The sequence below is a fragment of the Notothenia coriiceps genome, unplaced genomic scaffold, assembly GCF_000735185.1.
Source record: "Notothenia coriiceps isolate Sejong01 unplaced genomic scaffold, NC01 NC01_scaffold00037246, whole genome shotgun sequence".
In the NCBI taxonomy this organism is placed as follows: Eukaryota; Metazoa; Chordata; class Actinopteri; order Perciformes; family Nototheniidae; genus Notothenia; species Notothenia coriiceps.
The window spans coordinates 17,130,525-17,151,439 of NW_011369947.1; the positions used below are offsets into that span (position 1 = coordinate 17,130,525).

Consider the following 20,915-nt stretch of genomic DNA (forward strand, 5'->3'; position numbering starts at 1 on the left):
ATGTATTTTAACCCGGGTTTTATCTTGAACCCCTTGAGGTGTCCTATCCCCCGTCTTCTGCTACGTTTCAGTGGTTCGGATTGTCTCTTCCTTAGAGAACTGTTTATCCTGGTACTTGGTGAGATTCCGTCACGGGGACTATGGGTGTTCGAACATTTGCCCAAAAAGGAAGATGCAGTAAAGTCTAAACAATGATTATTACAAATCTCGATCCCGACATTTTTTTGTTCCCTCGATATTTTTACTGAATCGGTTTAATTCATTCCTAGTTATTGACATTAACATCGTCGAAATAAGTAATTTGCACCAGACATGTACACACGTAGAAACATTGGTACCTTCACACAGACTCCCCTATAGTGTACATACACCCAGAGAAAAAATTATAACATAATAAGGACTTGTTGGGTCGACAAGAAGTTCGGAGGAGGTACCGTCGGTTCCTACTTCATCACCTAACAAATGAGGTAACCCGACTTACGATAAACCCACACATTTGTAGACCGTCATCCGACAAGACACACTCGCGGCGTAGCAGTCTCTACGAGACTGGGTCAAGAGAGGGAGAGTCACAGGTGTAGATCCCTAAAATTATCGACTACCAGCACCTAATCTCAAAGGGCAAAGGTCCCAACGAAAAATTATAGTCATTAAAACCACTTAGTTTACATACGTTACATACCACCAAAAGTTACGACGGAATTATGTAACCACACCGCCAGGTCAAAATTCTTCTTTCTGATAAAGGGACCAGAATCAGTCGTCGGTCATAGGGAGAACAAACGGCCGGTAGAAGGTCGACGTAGAACACCTTTAAGATGGAGGGAGGTCTACAGATAATTTGTCGTGGTTAGGGACTTTGTGACGTGTTAGTTCGTTCAAAGGTAATGTATCCCTGGAGTAGTACGTTTTTGGCGTAAAGACATTGAAGAAATACTATACTTAAATACACAGGCCACACAGTCCCTTGGTGGTTCACGGTCTTTTGGTGTTGGGTGAGAGGGAAAAAGGAGTATGGGTTTAGAAATTTTGCGCCGACCTTTGCCCTAGAATATGTCGCGTAACTTTTATCAGGGACTGCAGTCACTGCTCCTCAGGGGGGCGATATTACCGGTTGAAGAGGTGGTTAGTCCCCTTACTCTTCCCAACGCCCGTACCATTGTCGGTACCCATGTACTGCGGGAGCATTAGAGCCGGGGGGGGGAGGAAAACGTCCCCCCGGGCACCGCGACGTCGTGTACGGTTTCTGTCCCCCACCTCCCTCTTTTTCGTCGTTTTTTACCGATTTTTACGTACTTAGACAAACCATAAAACTTTCTTTTTGCATACTTTATATTGAATATAATTGACATCATACCGGATGTTATTATTAATAAGGTTTATATGTACCTATCAAGGAAAATTTCATTTATAAACACGAGTAAACACGAGTAAAGAAAATTCTTTTTCTTTACGGGAATTTGTTTCTCAGGAATATATATACCTGGAAACTCTACAGTAATAACGGTAATCATCATATGTTAACATGGCTAAGGGGACGTTTAAAACTGTATCATGGTTGTTTGTTAAACTAATTAATGTGTTGCGAGTCGAGTGTTTATTCGTTATACATATCGAACAAATAAGAATAACACACTACATCTATGTTATGTTGGGAAGAAAGCTGACAAACTTATTAGGTAGAACAAAACGGGGGGACCGTCCTCACCTGTGACAGTTACTGGTACGGTGGAGAGTCATAGTCGCGGTTCCCTTGAGAGGGATTTCAACCCGATTAACGGTGTCGATACCCTGACCAAGTAGCGACACACGATGGCGGAAAACAGACAAGGAGCGGAGGGTAACTCAAACCGGTGCCCCATGGACTAATTTTTAGAAAACATGGTGTTTCCTACCACCTTTATGCGGACGACTCCCAAATATACCTTCCCCTAAAAAAGCAAAAGACCAGCTCAGATGCCCCTGGTCGTCTGTCTTAATGACATAAAGGCCTGGATGGCGCTAAACTTCTTAAATATAAATGAGAGCAAAACGGAGGTCATTGTGTTTGGACCAAATGGTGATGTCCCTTCCATTGACCTGGGTTCCCTGCAACAGTATGCAAAACCCATGGTCACAAATCTTCGAGTCATTGAGACTTTGAGCGTGTATTTCATGCCTTTGTTTCAACTTGTTTAGATTATTGTAATGCACTTTATGACGGCCGAACCAGACTTCGGCTGGCACCACCTCCACTGGTACAAAACGCTGCGGCTCGGCTGCTTACAAGAACCCGCAAGCATGAGCACATCACCCCAATTCTGGCTTCCCTCTACTGGCTTCCTGTCCATTTTAGAGTTCATGTTAAGATTCTATTGTTTGTTTTTGAATTGCTTAATGGGCTGGCCCCTCTGTACATCTCCGACCTCCTACAGGAGCCCCTCAAGGGCTTTGAGGTCGGCTGATCAGCTGCTGCTGGTAGTCCCTAAAACAAAGAAAAAGACCAGGGGAGACCGAGCCTTCTCAGCGGTAGCCCCAAGGCTCTGGAACGACCTGCCCCCCAATGTCAAATTGTCGCCCACTCTTCAAACTTTTAAGTCCCGCCTAAAGACCCACCGCTTTTCCCTCGCTTTCGAGTCAGTCTGAGCTATGCTCTACCAATTTGTATGGTTTTATTGTCTGTCCATAGCCTTTATGTGCCTTTTATCTATTCTTATGTGTGCCTTTTATCTATTCTTGTAATATTATATTTTGTTATAATGTTATATTCGTTGTGAAGCACTTTGGCAAACCCTCTGTTTTTAAAATGTGCTCTAGAAATAAAGTGGATTGGATTGGATTAATGGTGACACATGGTAAAGAAAGGGTTGGTGAATTATGATGAAAACATGGTTGTCACCAGGTGATCCTATCGTTTTTGATCAAAGAAAACCTCATTTTTCAGAGCCTCAAGAGAACGTTAGTGTTTGTATTGGATTGTAATATATTTAAGAGTGTTTCTGTTGATGTATCCACCACCTACAGCCTGAATAAGCAGGTGGTACTGGGTTATCATGTGTCCTGAAATGTTACATTAGAATCGTTCCACTCCTTCTTCCTCCGCGATTATGATGAAGTGTTAAGAGATGAATCACAGACTACTCATTCTCCCACTCACTTTCACATGCTTTTGGCAGTACTGACTTGGTGCTGCGACATGAAGCGTAAAGGCTGATTGTTATGTTCTAATTAGACTGAACCAAATAAATAACTGGTCATTAACCAGTGAATAAGATACCTCTGGTTGATTTACTGGACAGGCATAGTGGGTACACAGTGTGGGTCTACAGTTCTTGTATTCACTATGACTAAAAAGGGACTAACTGATCAGAGGTTTATTCTGACATAATTTATTGTCAAAATGTGTTTTTGTTGCCTGTTCTTTTATTAGATGTATTAGATTTCATACAGCTACAGTATAATCAAGAGTATCAACTGCCTCATCATCATACATGGTGCATTTATAAATTGCATGAGCACTATATGTGAATGTCAAAAGAGAAAGAAAAAAAAATACTGCAGTAAGTTCTGTAAATTAAAATAGTTATGTGATGCAATACAGTCCACACATGAGCATGTGCTGCACTGCACCCACTGCTAAGTAGGGCATTGAATGTGTTGATACATTGTGATGGGAATGCATGGCGGCAGGAGATATTCAAATATTAAATGATGCTTAGTCACAAATTCATACCAGATTTTCATACCCTCCATCCCAACCGAGAATTATGTTCATATAGCTCATTTGTATTAGCTAAATAACATTTTGGGGGAATGTATGGTGCATTGTTCTATGAAATGTCACAAAACTATCACATTTAACTTAGCTGTTTCCTGACTACATTTGTCATTTGTTTTTCATCTAGCAATACAAAACAACATAAACACAACAGCAAAACTAAATCAGGTGCTTGGCTGATAATGTCTTATGTTGAAAACTGCTTCCATTTTGTTCACATTTATTTTTCAATAAAGTATCTGTAGAGGACAAATTCAGCATGGCTATGGTAGTACTACATTTGCTTATGTGAGAACTGGGCCATTGGGTTGAAGAGTGATAATAAAAGGGAATGCTTAAAGGATGAGATTTGTCAAAGTCAAGCTCTTTGTGTGACCTCTGCCAACACTAAGCCAAAGAAAATGGTCTCATATTAGATCTAAATACTGCTGCAATGTTGACAAAAATAACTTGTGCTTATGGCGTAAGGACATGCTGGAGTGAAAAACAAAGCACCTCTCATCCATTGCTTCTGTAGAGCTATAGCTGAGTGAAGGAAGATGCATAATGGGATATCAAACAACTAGATAAACCAAATACACATGTAGGAGGTACAAATATATTTAGAGATACGTGGGTTACAGCATTAGGAAAGGATGGAGGCAGGTAAAGGAAGGTGAACGGAAAGATGGGAGGGCAACAGATTGGTGTCAATCTGTCAGGTACTTTGTTTGCCAGTAAATCAGTTAATTTTGTGGGGGAGGAGGAAGGCAGCACCATCGGGTATTACACAAGTCTTCACAAAAGCGGCCCGATGCTTGAAATCATTTATACTTTGCTGTGTTTGACAAGCTCTGTTGTCATGGAAACAAGTCTTCCAACTCCTCCAAGATCTTAATACCACCAGAGGAAGAAAAGTAGCGATGAAATCGAAACGAAGCAGGAATTTGACTGATTGTTACGTGTTGGTTTGCTTTGATGCTTGCACACAGTGATGTGTTGATGGTTTTATTTATCTTTGGTTACATTATTCTGCATAATATATCTATAAGCCTATGTATACTTGTGAATATGTGCGATGGATAGGTATGGATTTCCTACCTAGAGGAAAAATGCTTACCCTTTGTCTGTTAACTGTGAGCCCTACTTAGGAATAATTTAGAACACTGGTTGATTCATTATAACATGACTCCAGAGCTGGTTTTAAATGACTCCATTTGACATGTTGTAACTAATAGACAGGAGGCTTTGAAGTATGTTAATGAACAAAGTCACTGATGTGGAAAGTTCTAACTGGATTAATAGTGGTGTAACTCAATTATTGAGAACCTTTCACTTTAATTTAGTTCACTTTACACAAACACAGGTTTGGCCTCTGTTTGCAGATTCACTTCCAGACACAAACTTGACAAAAAAATGATCAAGACATAGTGAAAGACGGTGCAAGGAAGCTAATGTGGGGAAACTAAATTAGAGATTTTATGGTGATTCATGACAAGGTGACTCACACTATTTCAAGGTAGGGTGACTATCCCAGCTGCCTCAGGCAAGAACTCATTTTGATATGCGTATATGCAGGCAAGCAGTCCATATGTGCATTTTTAGAGAATATGGGGAGGATTATGTCTAATTGGTTAACAGGTTTCTGACACAGCAAGGTAAAGCTTAAATCATTTTGATTTAATGCCTATCAGGGTAATCAGTCTAGTTCAAATTAAGTGAAAAGCCATGGATAACACAAAATGAATTGCTCCATGCATGGAAAGAAAATAAATAGACCTTTTTAGATCAACTTTATTGTCCCTTTTGGCCAAACGTTGCTCCTGCCTAAGGTGCTATAGGAGTTTTTGTTTATTATCATTACTGACTTTTCTGTCATTCTATGGTTTCCTTTTGTTCGGTTCCAATTGACAACTTGATTGACAACCCTTGAATGACGCTTCTGGTAATCTGACCAATCTCAAATCAGTGAGTAAAACGTACTTTTCTCAGTCACTGGATTGCAGCCAAGCCACAGATCTCAAATCTGTGTGGTGGAGAGTAAGCCATCAGGAAAATGGCTGACTTCCCTCTCTACTCTTATGCTGCCTTGTTCCAGGCAGAAATGTCCCTCTGACAATGTGTTGACTGAGCAACAAACCAAACATGACAATCAAAATGTGGGACAAGGTCAAAAGGACATTGTGAAGTGGGATGCCTGCTCAATCCAAGAGTATTTAATCCTTTATGTGTGACATAAACTCTATTGAGAGGCCTGCCTGAATATACCTGCATTCACCTTCTGTCTAAAACACTACGTTCAAGCAGCTTGACTCTTTACGGCCCGAAAGCCAGGTCTCTTCTGATTGGTCAATGTGCCTGTGCTCTCTGCGTTTTTGGCATCTCTGCACCGTCATTGCAGCTGGGGTATGACTATGACTATATTACACTATAATGTCCGGAGGCTGGATAGCGGGCATACAACCACAGGATTTTGGCTAAAAACACTTGGTTAATCGATATATAAGATAAGAGATTGTTTAACATTAAATATAATTCTCCTATATTGAGCTTTGTGTCAGCTTAGTCTTATCAAGCATCAGCTTTCTCTATCCCCCCGTATCCAAGTGATTTGTTAATGTTGTAGGGAAACAAATAAAACAACTCTAGATTTAAAGAATTGAAAAATAAATAATATGCTGATTCACATAAGCTGCAAATGAACACAATTTTGAAAAACAGGTTGGCTGCATGAATATCAGAGAACAGTTTAGTCATAGTTGAGCATCTTTTCAGAGAATTTCAGATATAAAAACACAAAGGACCATATACTAATACATTAGTAAGGATACCAATATCAGGGTATAATTAGTGAAGTACAGTTTAGTAACCATAATAACCAAAAAGACTGTTGATGAATTAAGACAATGTGTGTGTAGGGAGTTGTCAAACAAGTTGTATTTGTTCAACCAGTCCCTGGAGTAAAGCTGTCCTTTTTGGATGTCGATCAACATCTCCACTGTGCTCTGGCTACTTATTTATTCATGCCTTATCAATAGCTGAAGCCTCAGGGGGGCCTGACTCAGAAACACATCTCATTCAGTGTCACTACATCACCTCTGATTTACATAAATGGAGAAATAAATCATGTTGATTGGCGTGTGAGTTAACTGACTGTGCCAACACCACAGCTGTGAGAACTACACATGCACACAAACAACATGCATGCGTGCGCATACACGGTACAGCACTGCAGTGCCTACAATGTTGTCAGCAAGTAATCATGAATTTATGATCACCCACTGGCACACAACCAGCATGCACACGCAAAGCAAACAAATACATGCGGTGACACATACACAGTCTCACTTGTGTACATATACAATCACACACATACACACACACACACACACACACACACACACACACACACACACACACACACACACACACACACACACACACACACACACAAACAAACGCACACACACAAGGTGTTATTCCTTAATGAGCCGGTACATTAAACAGCATCATGGGAAAACTAATAAATACCCAGCCAATCACTTAAAGAGGAGAGGAAGAAGCAAGATAATCTGAGCATTTCTTTCCCTGACAGCTCAGAGACAGAGTGAGAGGGAGGGGAGGAGGGGGGAGGGGAAGTGAGACAGAGCGCCATCAGTGGCTGTTTCCTTTTGGTTTTTATATTTTGGACTGCAAATAAATACAAAACAAACAGTTTTCCACTACACCAAACTGGCTCTAAACTAATCAGCCTCTTAATCGGCACAATGATAAATAAGATAACTCTACCCACTGCTGTGTTTTTAAATTGCCTATTCATCTGCAGGGAAAGCTTTAGGAGAAGAGATTTAGAGCAGCGGCTGTGATTCATAGTCACAATGGCATTTAAACAGTGTTTGCAATGCCGTGCTTGTTCATGTTAATGGGGTTTCTGTGTCACATTTGGACATCTGTGCTGGAAACATTAACCTGATCACATCAGTTGTAACAAGAGAACACATAGCATTACAGTAGTTGTTTGTTTATCCTATGTATCCGTGCACCATTTGATACATTATGATTCTGTTCGGAAATGAAAACAAAGAGAAGTCAAACTGTGAATAGGTGTCTGCAGGAGGAATGACTAAAGTGAATGTGTGCCATTTAGTTAGGACTCCTGCTGTAAATATAATAAAACAACACATTTTTGTTTTGCACGTTTAAAGGCTTTTCCAAACATTTAACACGGAGCGTTGTTGGCTTCATCTATGTATATGTTAAAAATAATGGCTTTTTGTCTTTCAGATATAATGGAGCTTTATGTAAGTGTTTTTTCACAGCTTTATTAGGGTTGACAGGAGCACTATGGAAAGAGCCATAATGCAGAGGTACAAATGGAAACAGTGGTGAATTGAATAGTCCTGTTTAAAGTGTTTTCTATTCTTTCATAGGCTGTGTTTATGATGGAAAACGTATTTGACCTTTGAAGGTTTGATTAATGACCAGTGTGGGCATGAGTGACGGTCCTCCAAAACTCCTGCTGTGAACACCCTTAACACAAATCATCATACATTTTTATCATTTGTAGAGATTTGATGCACAAGACACACTGGGACTCTCAATTGATTAATATATGCCCATGATGTGTTAAAGTGCTTTGTTGATTCATTCAAAGTTGGCATTATTGAAAATCAAAAATATAAGATGTCTGTGCTGGTCTGATTATCATTTCAGTTATGAGGTTTATTAAACTATATTACTTTATTTGTGCTTAAAAGGTTATCATTAAGTGCTATATTTATTGTGGAACGGCTTATTTTTATAATTTATTTCACCGTGTTTAACTGTAACCTTTGTGTTAGTGTGACTGCATAGTGCTATGTAGGAAATGTTACAACCTTGTAAAAAGGATCACTGTGACTTGGGCAAGTAAAATTGTAATCACATTTAGATAATGAGGTGCCTTTCTGAAGGGACTACAAACCATTGTGTTTCTGTGCCTATCAGCATTCTGAATCTGTTCCTGTCGAGCTGCCTCTCTCAAAACTCTGACATCTGTCTGCCTCACATCATCATGCTGAATGTTTAAAGCATCGTTTACAAGCCCAGCTCTCAAAATAATCAATGTAAATAGGCATATAAAGTTGCAACGAGACAAGTGGAACCAAAGGTACGTAGTCCCCCTTGCACAGCAACATTGCAAGCAGTGAGACCGTAACCTCTATATAACGTGAAAGCATTATTCCTGAGAATACATTGAACATTGCCAGAAACCATGTTATTAAGGTTGCGTTTTCCATATGATATACCACAATAAAGACACCTTGTATAAAGGATTTTCTGAGTAAAGGCTGCTCAAAGCACTCCTTCATCCTAATAGCACTAGACATTATGTACAATGGTTTGATATAACACATAAATCCTCGACTTAGATGATCGCCAAAGGATTAAGATGGCAATGAAAGATCCTGATTGTCGGCTATGTCTTTTTAATGATTCATTTACAGCGATATTGACATTGTAACATCTTTGAAGAACACGCTCATTCATCTGCTGTCTCAGATGATGCATATTAATCACATGGATGACCTACCTAGTATACTGGGATGTGGCGCTGCTCTGCGTATACGTGAAAAGCGCGTACATGTGTTTATTCAACTGTGTGTGTGTGTGTGTGTGTGTGTGTGTGTGTGTGTGTGCGTAATACTTACGTATANCACTAGTTGATACGACCTTCCTAGCCGGAGTTATGGCCGCATTTTACAATAAACTTACGTTGGGTCGCTTAAAAACAAATATCGCAATTCGAATCGCAATCGCAATATTTGTCAGAAAAATCGCAATTAGATTTTTTCCCAAAATCGTGCAGCCCTAGCACATAGGCATATAACCAGAAGATTGGTGTTTGGAGAAAGTTTACTGAGGGTATAGTGGAAGCTGGCCACAGGCAGCGTAACTGGAGCACCACTCACCGAGGTATGGGGCCATGTGAGTCTCTAGTTTAGTAAAAGGGCAACCCCCTTGGCCTCACTGGACAGTTATATCTAGCCCTGAGGAGCCCTATATATAGTGCATTGTTCCACTGACATACTGCTTTCTTGCAATACAAGGTACAGACTTCTTTAACAGTCAAACCAACAGGACCCCCGAGAATTATGTGTGGCTGAGATGAGCTGCGGCTGGAAATAACACTTTATTTTGATAATATTGTAATAGGCTCCGGATTCATGTTAAATTAAAACACTTAATTATATTTTTTAAATGGACAACGTACACTAATCAACAGTCAAACGAATGTTAGACTAAAGGCTAGTTTTCATCTGTCTTTCCTCTGCCTCATGTTGTTAGGAATTCTAAAATAAAACAAAAGTACTACACTGTGGTAAAAAGCATATACAGTATAGTCAAATTGATACCTGTTAACAACTTTATACTGTCAAACACTTTAAAGCTACATATTCTTTAAAATAGTTTATCTTCAAACACAACTGCTACCCCATACATATTTAATTGCAAGCCCTTATGTTATATCAGCTAAGAACAAGGTTGGGAGAGCTTTGGCCTTTAAGTATTAGTTGTCAATAATTATTGTTCTGTAACATTTTGATGTTATTTGTGCAGTGTTGTAGAGGCAGGCAGAGGAATGGTTCTAGTCTGCCATGTTTTGCACCCGTTCACCTCTCCTAACTCCAATATGTGCTGCTTATATCTCCTTCCTAAATCCACTGTAGTCCCTCTCACCTGCTTTAACCCCACTACTTGGGAGCCGGTACATTTATCCTTGATAATGACTTTCATTAGAAGCCTATCCACAATAGCCGGCAGCCTGCTTTCTATTTGTTAGCAGCGCGGCTTTAACTAGCTAATGTCAGCCGAGGACGTTCTCTGAGAACTTGACTAATGACCACAGTGACAGTGGGTGAAGTGGAGCTACACTGCAAAATTTCAAGTCCAAACAAATCATTTAATCTAATAGTAGAAGTAATATGCAGTTTGTTATAGATCCCCAATAATGCTTGACTTGTTAGTGAGTTGTTGACAAGACATTGTTTTCTTTGGAGTATTACAATACAGGACCTCAGTCTATTGACACATTTGTTTTCTTTATTAAAGACTAACTGGTTATTAGGATGAGGTAGGGTTCCATTGAACTGTACTGTGAGGTCTCTCCATTACATATACAAAGAATTGGATAGGAGATGCAGATGTAAGATCATGAAAGGAAAGTCTAAACCTCCCAAACCCTAGACTGCTTTGTTAATTGTAACAAACCATGTACACAATACCTACTACTGGATGGTGTACTCAGGCTTTAGGTTAACAGAACATGGAATCGCAGTTTTACCACTTTCACTCCCACACACTCCTCTATCTGAAAATGAGGAGCAGCCTGGTGGGGCCCAGCAATGGTCAGAGGGCTGAAGCTGTGGTGCTGTGCTGTTGGCTTTGGAAAGGCATGTGTACGGATGTCATGGACACTCTGTTTTCTCATTGTTGCTCTTTTGCTCCATCTGTTTGGCAGAACGTGCCTTGGCGATGCTGGAACATTAGCAGCTAGATGACAGACAGCTCACGCTCATACTGCTCTCCAATATCACAGGCACAAATGTGCACAAACAAATATACACACATACAGTATTAAAACACAAGCAGAGTTACATGCAGTCACAGCATGCAACACAAAGACACTTGAGCATACATACACACACATGGAGATGCACACACACGTTGGTCAGTTCAGCTTGAAGGCTTGTACTTCTTGCATTAACTTGCTTCCCGATGGAATCTAATGCTAAGCCCTACACTGCTAAGCCTGTCTTACCTTCCAAGCCTGCTATGAGTTCTCCTATTTCCCAGTTTCTTGCCAACATCCACTACATACCTGCTTCACATAACCTTTCAATGCACTCATTCATCAGGGCACTTGTTTACTCTCGAAAAAAACAAGCATCATTATAAGTTAGAAGTACATTCTGTTATTCTATGTCTTGTTCAGAGTATAACTGTCTGAGCAGATGCTGTAACCAGCCTAGGTAAAGCTGCATTTGTAATCTCAATGAGACTCCTCATCTTCTTTTATTGTCTTATGGTACCAAGAGTATAAATCAGGGGTGTCCAAACTACGACCCGGGGGCCATTTTGAATCGGCCCTCAGCAAATTCAAAAAGTATAATGGAATGCGGCCCACAAATGAAACTTGAGCTTTTCTTGTATTGTACTTATTAAATATATCTGTAAACATATATTACACAGTAGTGTGGATGTGTTAATAAGCCCACGTTCAGTCAATTAAAGTTGCAAATATGTTCTAACAAATCTAAGTTGATAAGAAAAAGCCCAATAACTTATTTACATAACAACCTTGAAATATACCCTTCCTATTTCCTGTTATGATAAGCAATCTGAGGCTTCTGTGTAAGGAATGAGCTGCTAACAAAATAAATGAAACCCTATGGAAAGCTGTGATGAAGGCGGTTGTATCAAGCATCATTTACTTACATTTGATTGATTTTGCTAACTTATCACTTCACTTATGAGGCAATAAGCCTCACCTCTGTTGAGTGGCCCAGCCCTTCGAAAATCTTTCTGTCTGTGGCCCTCTGTGAGAAAAGTTTGGACACCCCTGGTATAAATTATACGAATGCCTCTAACTTCCCATGAGATTCACCAGGACCAATGCCTTTGCAGCACAACCCTTGTTTTTCCTTTTAAGTATTGTTTGAGCGCTAATTCCCCTACGGAGTTACTCATCGCTCCCCCATAAGCAGCCTGCCGGCCTCAGAGAGCACAGTGTCAGTCCCATATCAGATTGAGAGAGCTAGTAAAGAGAACGTCATTCTGCAGTAGTCCAGACAGCCTAAAATAATGTGTTAAAGACCACCAGGTCTACATTCCTTATCTTGCACCCTCAATCTCTCCTCTGCTCAACCCCGGTCTAAATATAAAGCTGGCAGATATGTAACTGGCATTTATTAGTTCATAGATGCCACTCTGGGATATAATTGGCTGTGAGGCTTCATAGATACCGGGTGGGAGCGTTGTACATCAGCTTGACATTTCAAAAAGAGCTGAGAGAGCAGCCTTGGACTCTTTGACCCCCCGCTGGCTGGTCCATCCTGCTTTCCTAGAATGAAGCTCCGTTTCAGTGTTAAACCCACGCTAATCTCTGGCAATGCGACCCAATTACACATGGAACACAAGTCATTCAACACCCCCACTGATTATGCACAATACCTCTGTGCATCAACCCCCCTGGCTGCCCCCCCCCTAGAAAATACACGCACTGCATAGCGATGGCAGTTGAGATGCTTATCCCCGGGCCACAGGGTCATAAACACCTGGCCCGGGGAACATAGTCTGAATGCAGGCTGCCCCCCCCCCCCCTGCTGGAAGAAGACTGACGGCCTTGAAGGGTTGTGTTTGAGGCCGTGGGCAACGCTCTGTGTCACGGGGTTAGTGACTGATGTAAAACAACCAAACAGCTTACTGACAACAAACATGCTAACAGTCTAGATGTGTGTGTGTTACTATGCTTTGTCACTAAACTAATCTTGTTTGAATCCTCAGGATATGAGCCGGTCATTGTTGCCCTTTGGCAGTTTTGACAGCACGGTCAGTGGAGTCTGCTATCCTACATGTTTCTCACTTTAACCCATACTCACTATAGCATGCTCTAACTCCATAACTGTCTCCAAGCAGCCGGAGAAGAGGTCTTTTGCAAGCAATCATTTGCACTCAGTATGATTTAATCGGATTGAATGCTTCTTACCTGTACCACTAACACTTTGCCTGCAGGCTGTACAAATGTGGGAGTATTGTAGAAGCTGTACATGTTAACTATGAATGATGTGTGCTTGTTCGTATCTCTGCAGACACTAACCGTACAAGACAAACATGTTTCTGTACTCCAGGGGCAAAAATAGCATTAAAATATTACTTTTCCATATATATACAATAAGGCGTAAGTGTAACTGCTTAGAGATTTGAATAATAATAATAGTATTGTGAAAACAGTGTGACCATTTCATAGAATGACCGGTGTTGCTTTCTGAGGTTTGCTAAACATAATATATGTAATGTGATCTGTTCAACATCTTGTTCCCTTTACAACAGATACAGATGATTGTTTAGTTTATGTAATGTTACATGCAGGCTGCATCGGCATATCAAATATAAATATCTTATGTGATGTGTTGTATGCATGGGGATTATTGCAAAATGCACGTTTGAGTATTATATGTTGTGTTTTGTTTTTCCAGGCTCAGAATAACGTAAATGTAAGGTACCTCAACTGTGACCTATAGAAACTTGCATTCATTTGAATTGGAAAATAATATGATCATGCTCTTGGTCCTGAACACCAAGGAGAAATAGTTAAATGAGGTGCTTAGCGTTGACGGACGGTGATAAAGTTTCCATGGCCTCATTGGATCAAATGGGCCACCGTTAAATTCTCTCTCCAGAAAAGACTTCCAAAATAAAGACATCAACATTTGCATGCTGCACTTGGTTTGTAGTTTTGTAATGAATGTCACATGTGGTGAAGTGATAATGGGAATGCCCCAGTATAAGAGTCCCAGATGGCGCAGATGTAAGACACATTTAGCTCAGTGTACCCTGTGCGTGGATGTTTGTGCAGTCGATGGAGCTGTTTACGAGCTGATAACACCTAGTGACCATGCAGCGAACGCACCCCGCCACTGAACTCTCTCTGGCCTTTGGCTGTTCTTTCTCTTTTGTGTTGATGCAGGGCACAACTATGAACCCTTTCGGCATGTTCGACAACGTGATGTCCAACATGAAAAGCAGGATGGAAGAGATGCACAGAAACTTTGTGAGTTTAATGATGTTGCTTCCTTCTCTGACGGTTGTGGTGCATAAACTGAAGATGCTCAACAATGTGTTTGTGTTTCAGGAGAACACGCCCACAGATTCAAACTCCCACTCGTTCAGCTCCTCATCAGTCATGACATATTCAAAAGTTGGAAATGAGCCTCCCAAGGTCTTCCAGGCGAGCTCGTCGACACGCCGGGCCCCTGGAGGGGTAAGCACCCCATCAGATGTTTAACTACATCATTTCACAGCACATTAGACCACAGTTCAGTACATGGAGCTGGGAGAAGTAAACCTGTCAGTGGAAGACTCTCATTCTGTCTTTCCTGAGTAATAACGGTGATAACTTCCCCCTGGCCTTTTCATGGGAGAGCATTAACTCAAGCTAACTTTTCTCACAGTGGCCTATGATGGCTCTGTGCCATTAAGGTGATCCTGCATACACTACACAAGGGCCCTGCAACCAAATGGAATGCAGCCATTACTACTATTATTAGCTCCATTTATGTTTGACTAACGAAACAACTGTCTTATTTCTGACTGGACATTTTTGATGTGAGGAGTGAAGGAAATAAACATGTTGGAATAATGTGCTTATTCAGAGACCAATTGATGTATCTCATGGGTTTTATAATGTTTTAATACCAGATCAAGGAGACCCGGAAAGCAGTGAAAGACTCTGAGAGCGGTGTGGAGCAGATGACTATTGGTCACCACATCCAGGACAGGGGACATGTTGTTGAGAAGAAGCTCAACAAGAAAACAGGAAATAAGGAGTTCAACCAGGACTTTCAGAATTTGGATGAATGTATGTTAAACCGATTTATATATTATTGACATATATATTGATTTACAACACAACTCAAGTTCAAGTGTTCTAGGGTTTTTTGCTGATAGACTTTCCTCAACTTAGTGGTTTTTGCTTCTTTGTCAAGTTTGTTCGATAAGCCATATACAGTTCAATTTGGTGAGATACATACACACATGTTAATGTCTTTTGATTAGTTCAGTTAACTTATATAAGGTAGACCACTTTCTATGTATTTTTGATCTATTTTCGAGTCCATAGACAGATTGTCTTTGTAACATGGTCCTGATTTTTCACCCTCAGCTGAAGCAGAGACCTTTGACGATGAGTGGCAGCAAGAGGTGTCCAAGTTTCACACATCAGGCCCAGTGTCCCGTATGGAGGAGCCCAGGCTCCGCGGCGCTCACCGGGCAGCCCTCACCGGTTCTGAGCAGGAGCTCAGGTCAGTATTAAACATTCAGACGCCATGTGGTGTGAAAGACAGGCCAGATGGAGTTGATGATCAAATGACAAACAAGTGAAAGACGCTGATAGCAGACACATACAGTGTGCTTATTTAAGAGTATTGAACATTAGAACATCGATCATTTCATATGATATATTAATATAACATTTTGGGTTTCCCACAGTGATCAACCAAAGGCCAAGGCTGAGGGTAAAAGCTGCATGAAAGGCTCGGGTTCGACAAAGCAGTGAAAACTTCTGTTTGTGTGTCTATTAAAGTTTGTCAAGCTTCATGTAGTATACTGTGCTGCTCTATACCCCCCCCCACACACACACACACACACACACACACACACACACACACTGGTTTCATCATATGGACAGAATCAGAAGGCACTGATCAAGATTTTCAAATCTTAAAGCAAATACATGTATGACCTTAAGGCTGCCACCATTGCAGAGGACATGTACTTTTTAATGGGTCAGATTTCTCCTCCCATGTCGCTGTAATATTTTTGAAGCACATCTCACACTTGAATTGTAAAACAAAGATGGCTAGACATATCACAGAATCAGGAATTGGTTGTGTGTTATCTCTGGAGAAGAAGAACTTAGTAATGTTATCCTTTACTAGTCTAGTACTAATACTCTTCTATGCTTATAGAACATTTAAAAAACGTCCCTACTCTTTCACAACATCCAGGAAACTAAAAGGCTAATTAGTATTTCATTACATGTTGCATTGTGGAAACAGATTAAGATAAACTCATACAATGTAAGAAACACATTAACATTTAATTAAGGGTAGAAGGCGCTAATCAAATCATAACAAATTATCAATGAACATTTAATTCATAAGATTTGGCATCAGATTAATAGAATTTGCTCTATGATTGATATTGTAATGATGCCATCTGTTCGAATGATGTCATTATCATAATGCCACGAGACACAATGCAGTGACTTCTTTACTGTTTGAAGTCCTCTAATGCACGTCTTAGACAATGTCGGAATTGTCTTTTTGTAATTATATTGTCTTTATCTGCTGTAATCTTTGTAAAAAAGAAAAATAATACTCTTCCCTTTTTATATGTCACTTTGATTTCTCTTGTTGTTCATCTGATGAACTCTGTGCTGCGTAGCACGATATCTTGACAGCGTCGGGATTATTCTCAATAATTCTAGCTTTGTTCTTGTATATTTTTTCAAGCTTTGAAAACAAATGATGTGACAACGCAGACTATTGTCTGAAAATAAAAATATGACGATAACTCTTGTGGCTTGTCTTTTGTCAGTCCCATATACGTGGTGGATATAAGTGATTCTTATCTCTGTTTGTATGTGACTGCAGGCCTGCAGAGGGTCTGAGTGTGTATTATGATGAAGCTTCGCTGTGACTGTTGGTAGTATTTTTGGATCCAAGCACTTGTCAGTAGCTCAGATTGGTCTGAGATGTTCCACAGCTGCAAGCCCACCAGGCTCCCCTCTCACATGCTTATGTATCAGTCTTCATTAATATCTTAGCTTCAACATACAGAAAGGAGTGGGCTGAAGACCAATATATCGTTCCTCAAGGATCCATGTGTCCTCAGTGTTCTTTCTTCTTAGTATGTTTATATAATATGGAAGGTTAACCAACTACTTTTTAGCGCTAAAGATTACATAATATTCAAACTGGCGGATGGAGCATACTTTGTAATTGGTTCAAATAGGCAACATTTTAATTTGTAAGTAACTTATAAAGGTAATGTAAGCTTAGGAAATATTTCGCAACCCCTCTTAAATAAATGTCCACCCTGACAATTCTCCAGTGTGTTACCAGGTTACCATTTTTGTTGCACCACTATATCAACACTGCTGCTTCAATAGTCAAATCAGATGCTTCTTTTTGTGAATGCTCCATGGACAAAGAGCCCAGCTATTACTCAATGCATGACTGCTTTTATTGGACTCTTAATTCTAATGCCTCTGTACATTTCAAGTCTGACATGTTATTCCCTTGGGCCAGTGTAAATGTTTTTGAAATTCACTGCAGACACATGAGATGAAATCGTAGTTAAACTATGTGTGGTATTTCACCTGCATAGTTGAACAAATCATTCTTTACTCATTTCACAACAGCTGATTTTGGTTTTTGATCGCATGAATGGAGCTCCAACAGTACACCCTCCTGATTGGTTGAACATGTTATTGACAGACAGGACTTTCTTTGTGCATGTTGAATAATGATGAAACATTAGTTTCAGTACAAATGTTTTAATAGTCAGTACAAATAAGCTACAAAAGAGATGTGGATATTGAGTTGGAAGATACAACTCTGCCACCACCTGGTGGTCATATCAGAGCATGACATTTTGTTGGAAATATTTACACAGAGCTTACAAGAAACATAAACCAAAATAACTATACAGGATGTTGAAAAATGAGACAGCACCTTTGGCCAAAACTGAGTTCTGAGACATTCCCATTATATGAAATTCTTCCACCTTCTGAAAAATGTCACCAGATGTATAAAAGGATAGTTATTCCGGGTCATTACATGATTCCCTGAGGCTGTCCCTTCCCAGCGATCTTCTTGGAGCACTCCAGCAGAGCGTTGTGGATATCTTTGGCGCAGGAGATCTGAGACTTGATCATGCCGAGGTACTGGGAATAAGACATGGACTCCGTCTGCACCGTGTCCGGCTTGGTGGCTGTGGGGACCAGGTTGGGTGAATGTTTGGCGCTGTCAATGCTCTGGGAGAGACACTCATACGCCAGCCGCTGCAGAGAGGAGACAAATGTGAGTTTGTGGGGTATGTTTTAGGTTTGGATACAACACAGTAGCATGTTAAAAGAAGACAGTCATATAGCAATATATTGTTGTTTTAAAAAAGGTAAATGGTAAATAACCCTCTCAATCATCACATTTAGACTATGGTACTACTAAAGCCTTTGATGGCCCATTTATAATAGTTTATTCATATATTTAATTTGCCCTTAGTTTTCCTAGGCCCACACCTTTGACCCAGTGTGCCTGCAACCAGGGTTCGAGTTACGTGGGAGCCAATGGGAGCTGAGCTCCCATAAGGAGGGGCCTGAGCTCCCACGGACCCAGTGAAATCAAACATCTGTGGGGGTCGCTAATATACATTACCAACAACCATTATTTTGATCACAAATAATGCATTTTTCAATGTAATGAGTATTATTTACGTTAACGAGGTAAATAGGCAAACAAAACAAAAGAACTACGCATCGTATTCTCTCTTGATTGACAATATGCCTGCACTTCACCTCTAAGGTGCGCAATAAAATATTGCGCAATCTATGCCTGTGAGGCTGTGAACGTGCTGCGCGCGCCTGAAGAATGAACCGTTACATCAACAGACATTCAAATATATTGACAAGATACACACATACATACTACGAGTACCGTAGGCTAGCAGACGATTACCATGCCGCCCAAAAAAAGGCTGTGTGTGTGTGTGTGTGTGTGTGTGTGTGGGACCACGTAATTAGCAGTGAAGTCAGTCTCTCTCTCTCGTTTTATCTGTGAGAGCTAATTTTTGTATTTTCTTTAATTTGTATAGCTCTTACGTTGTTATTGATTGTGTACGAGTTCATGTGTTTGAGCATGCACAGTCTGTCCTGAAGTTGTGGAGAGAGAGTAACACGTAATAAACGGAGGCGCTGTTTGTGACGCTCCACAAGTACAGAGTTCCTGAGTTTTTGTAATTATCTTTGAAGCCCTAACACATCAGACACTAATTGTATACTCACAAGGGTGTGCAATATATACTAGTTGGAGTCTGCACCTCCAAGGTGCGCAATACATTATTGCACAATCTATGCCTGTGACTGTGTGCGTGCGCGCCTGCACGTGCACGCACGCGTGCATGCGTTAGTTTTAAAGACCCCCATAGAGCTCAGTTTATAACTCGAACCCTGCCTGCAACCTTGGGCTGCTGTGTTCTCAGTGTTTTGTCTCCCTATTCCTGCCTGTTGGCGTCAGCTGATAGAGGTGTTATAGTTCTTTATCTTGTTATGCACAATGCAGAACATACTCTCAGAACAAGTTAAATACAGGGGTCTGGGGTAGAGATCTTCAGAATTGGTTTGGCATCCACTGTGTCAACTCGTGGCACAGCACTTCTTGTGAATTCTCTGGCCGAAGCTCCAAATAAACCATCAGTGTTTGGCATCAAAGTTCCTGCTCTCCCCGTGTCTCTCCGAGTCCTGTCTCCGTTGCTTCAGAAGATTCCATCACACTTAGTAAAGATTGTCATGATGTTTGGTATTCAGGTGTTTTTCTATACTGCACACTACTACTACTTTTTCTATATATATATATATATATATATATATATATGTTTTAAATGTGAGAACATTTTAATGATTAAAAAAACAGGAACAGGGGCATGATGATAACTGGATTAAAAGTGTTCAAACTCCTTGCTAATTACATTTTTCAAAGCACTATCTTACTTAAACTGTATATTACTAACTGTGTCTGTTAAACAAAGCTCTATTTCATGGCAGTCATGTTTTCTTTATAAATGACAAACCTGCAGAGATTTCAGGTAAATGCTTAGATTTTGGCTGGCAGTTCCTAATATATTTTGACTCACTCCTACCATCTACTATACAGTAAAAGGGTATTCAAAATACATTAACAATATATTGAACAGTTAAATTAATACAGAAAATGTAGAAGTTGTATGAGTTGTGGTGGCCGGTGAACGCAGACATTAGTACTTAGTACATTAGTACACAAGTAGGCCTACTTCATCAATATTGTGGTTATGTGTATTGTGTTGAAGTCTTACCAAACACAGCTCCAGTTGATCGCAAAGAGCATAAAACTCCTCCAGGCTCTTGTCAAAGCGCTGTACTGTGGTGTCGCTGCTTTTGCTAGATCATTGGAAACAAAAAGAAAACATGTGAAACATGGCTGACACTAACATCTATAAGCACTTTAGCTTTACGTATGACCCCCGACCAATCAACTTACATGCCGTTGTCAATTGTCGTGTTATGGGCCAAATTCAGGGATGCTATCTTCATAACATTCTGAAAATATAAAACATAAATAAAGCCGCATGTTTATAGCACAATGGTGCAGGTAATATTGTT

The 20,915-nt window shown here is 40.3% G+C and overlaps 3 protein-coding genes across 9 annotated transcripts in view; 1 reads left to right on the plus strand and 2 right to left on the minus strand.

Moving 5' to 3' along the window:
• The window catches only part of gabra1 (gamma-aminobutyric acid type A receptor subunit alpha1), a 314,765-nt gene that overhangs the window by 91,407 nt on the left and 202,443 nt on the right, over positions 1 to 20,915 (minus strand). The gene's annotated exons all lie outside the window — the stretch shown is intronic.
• Positions 13,227 to 17,071, plus strand: mlf1 (myeloid leukemia factor 1). The gene is made up of 6 exons (XM_010795048.1): positions 13,227 to 13,327; positions 14,466 to 14,549; positions 14,631 to 14,759; positions 15,197 to 15,356; positions 15,660 to 15,798; positions 15,986 to 17,071. The coding sequence occupies exons 1-6, from the start codon at positions 13,286 to 13,288 to the stop codon at positions 16,050 to 16,052; spliced, it is 621 nt and encodes a 206-aa protein (XP_010793350.1). The 5' UTR covers positions 13,227 to 13,285; the 3' UTR covers positions 16,053 to 17,071.
• The window catches only part of med29 (mediator complex subunit 29), a 3,299-nt gene continuing 401 nt past the window's right edge, over positions 18,018 to 20,915 (minus strand). Inside the window, exons 2-4 of the mRNA XM_010795047.1 lie at positions 20,794 to 20,852; positions 20,609 to 20,693; positions 18,018 to 18,563 (exon numbers count right to left, since the gene is read on the minus strand). Coding sequence (XP_010793349.1) covers positions 18,336 to 18,563; positions 20,609 to 20,693; positions 20,794 to 20,852 — 372 coding nt within the window. The 3' untranslated portion in view covers positions 18,018 to 18,335. The remainder of the gene's footprint in view (positions 18,564 to 20,608; positions 20,694 to 20,793; positions 20,853 to 20,915) is intronic.

Bases quoted from the DNA above. Each gene is read 5' to 3' on its own strand.
- mlf1 (XM_010795048.1), top strand. From the start codon at position 13,286: ATGAGCCGGTCATTGTTGCCCTTTGGCAGTTTTGACAGCACG. The intron at 14,550-14,630 runs GTGAGTTTAATG...TTTGTGTTTCAG, and splicing joins AAGAGATGCACAGAAACTTT to GAGAACACGCCCACAGATTC. The intron at 14,760-15,196 runs GTAAGCACCCCA...TTTTAATACCAG, and splicing joins CACGCCGGGCCCCTGGAGGG to ATCAAGGAGACCCGGAAAGC.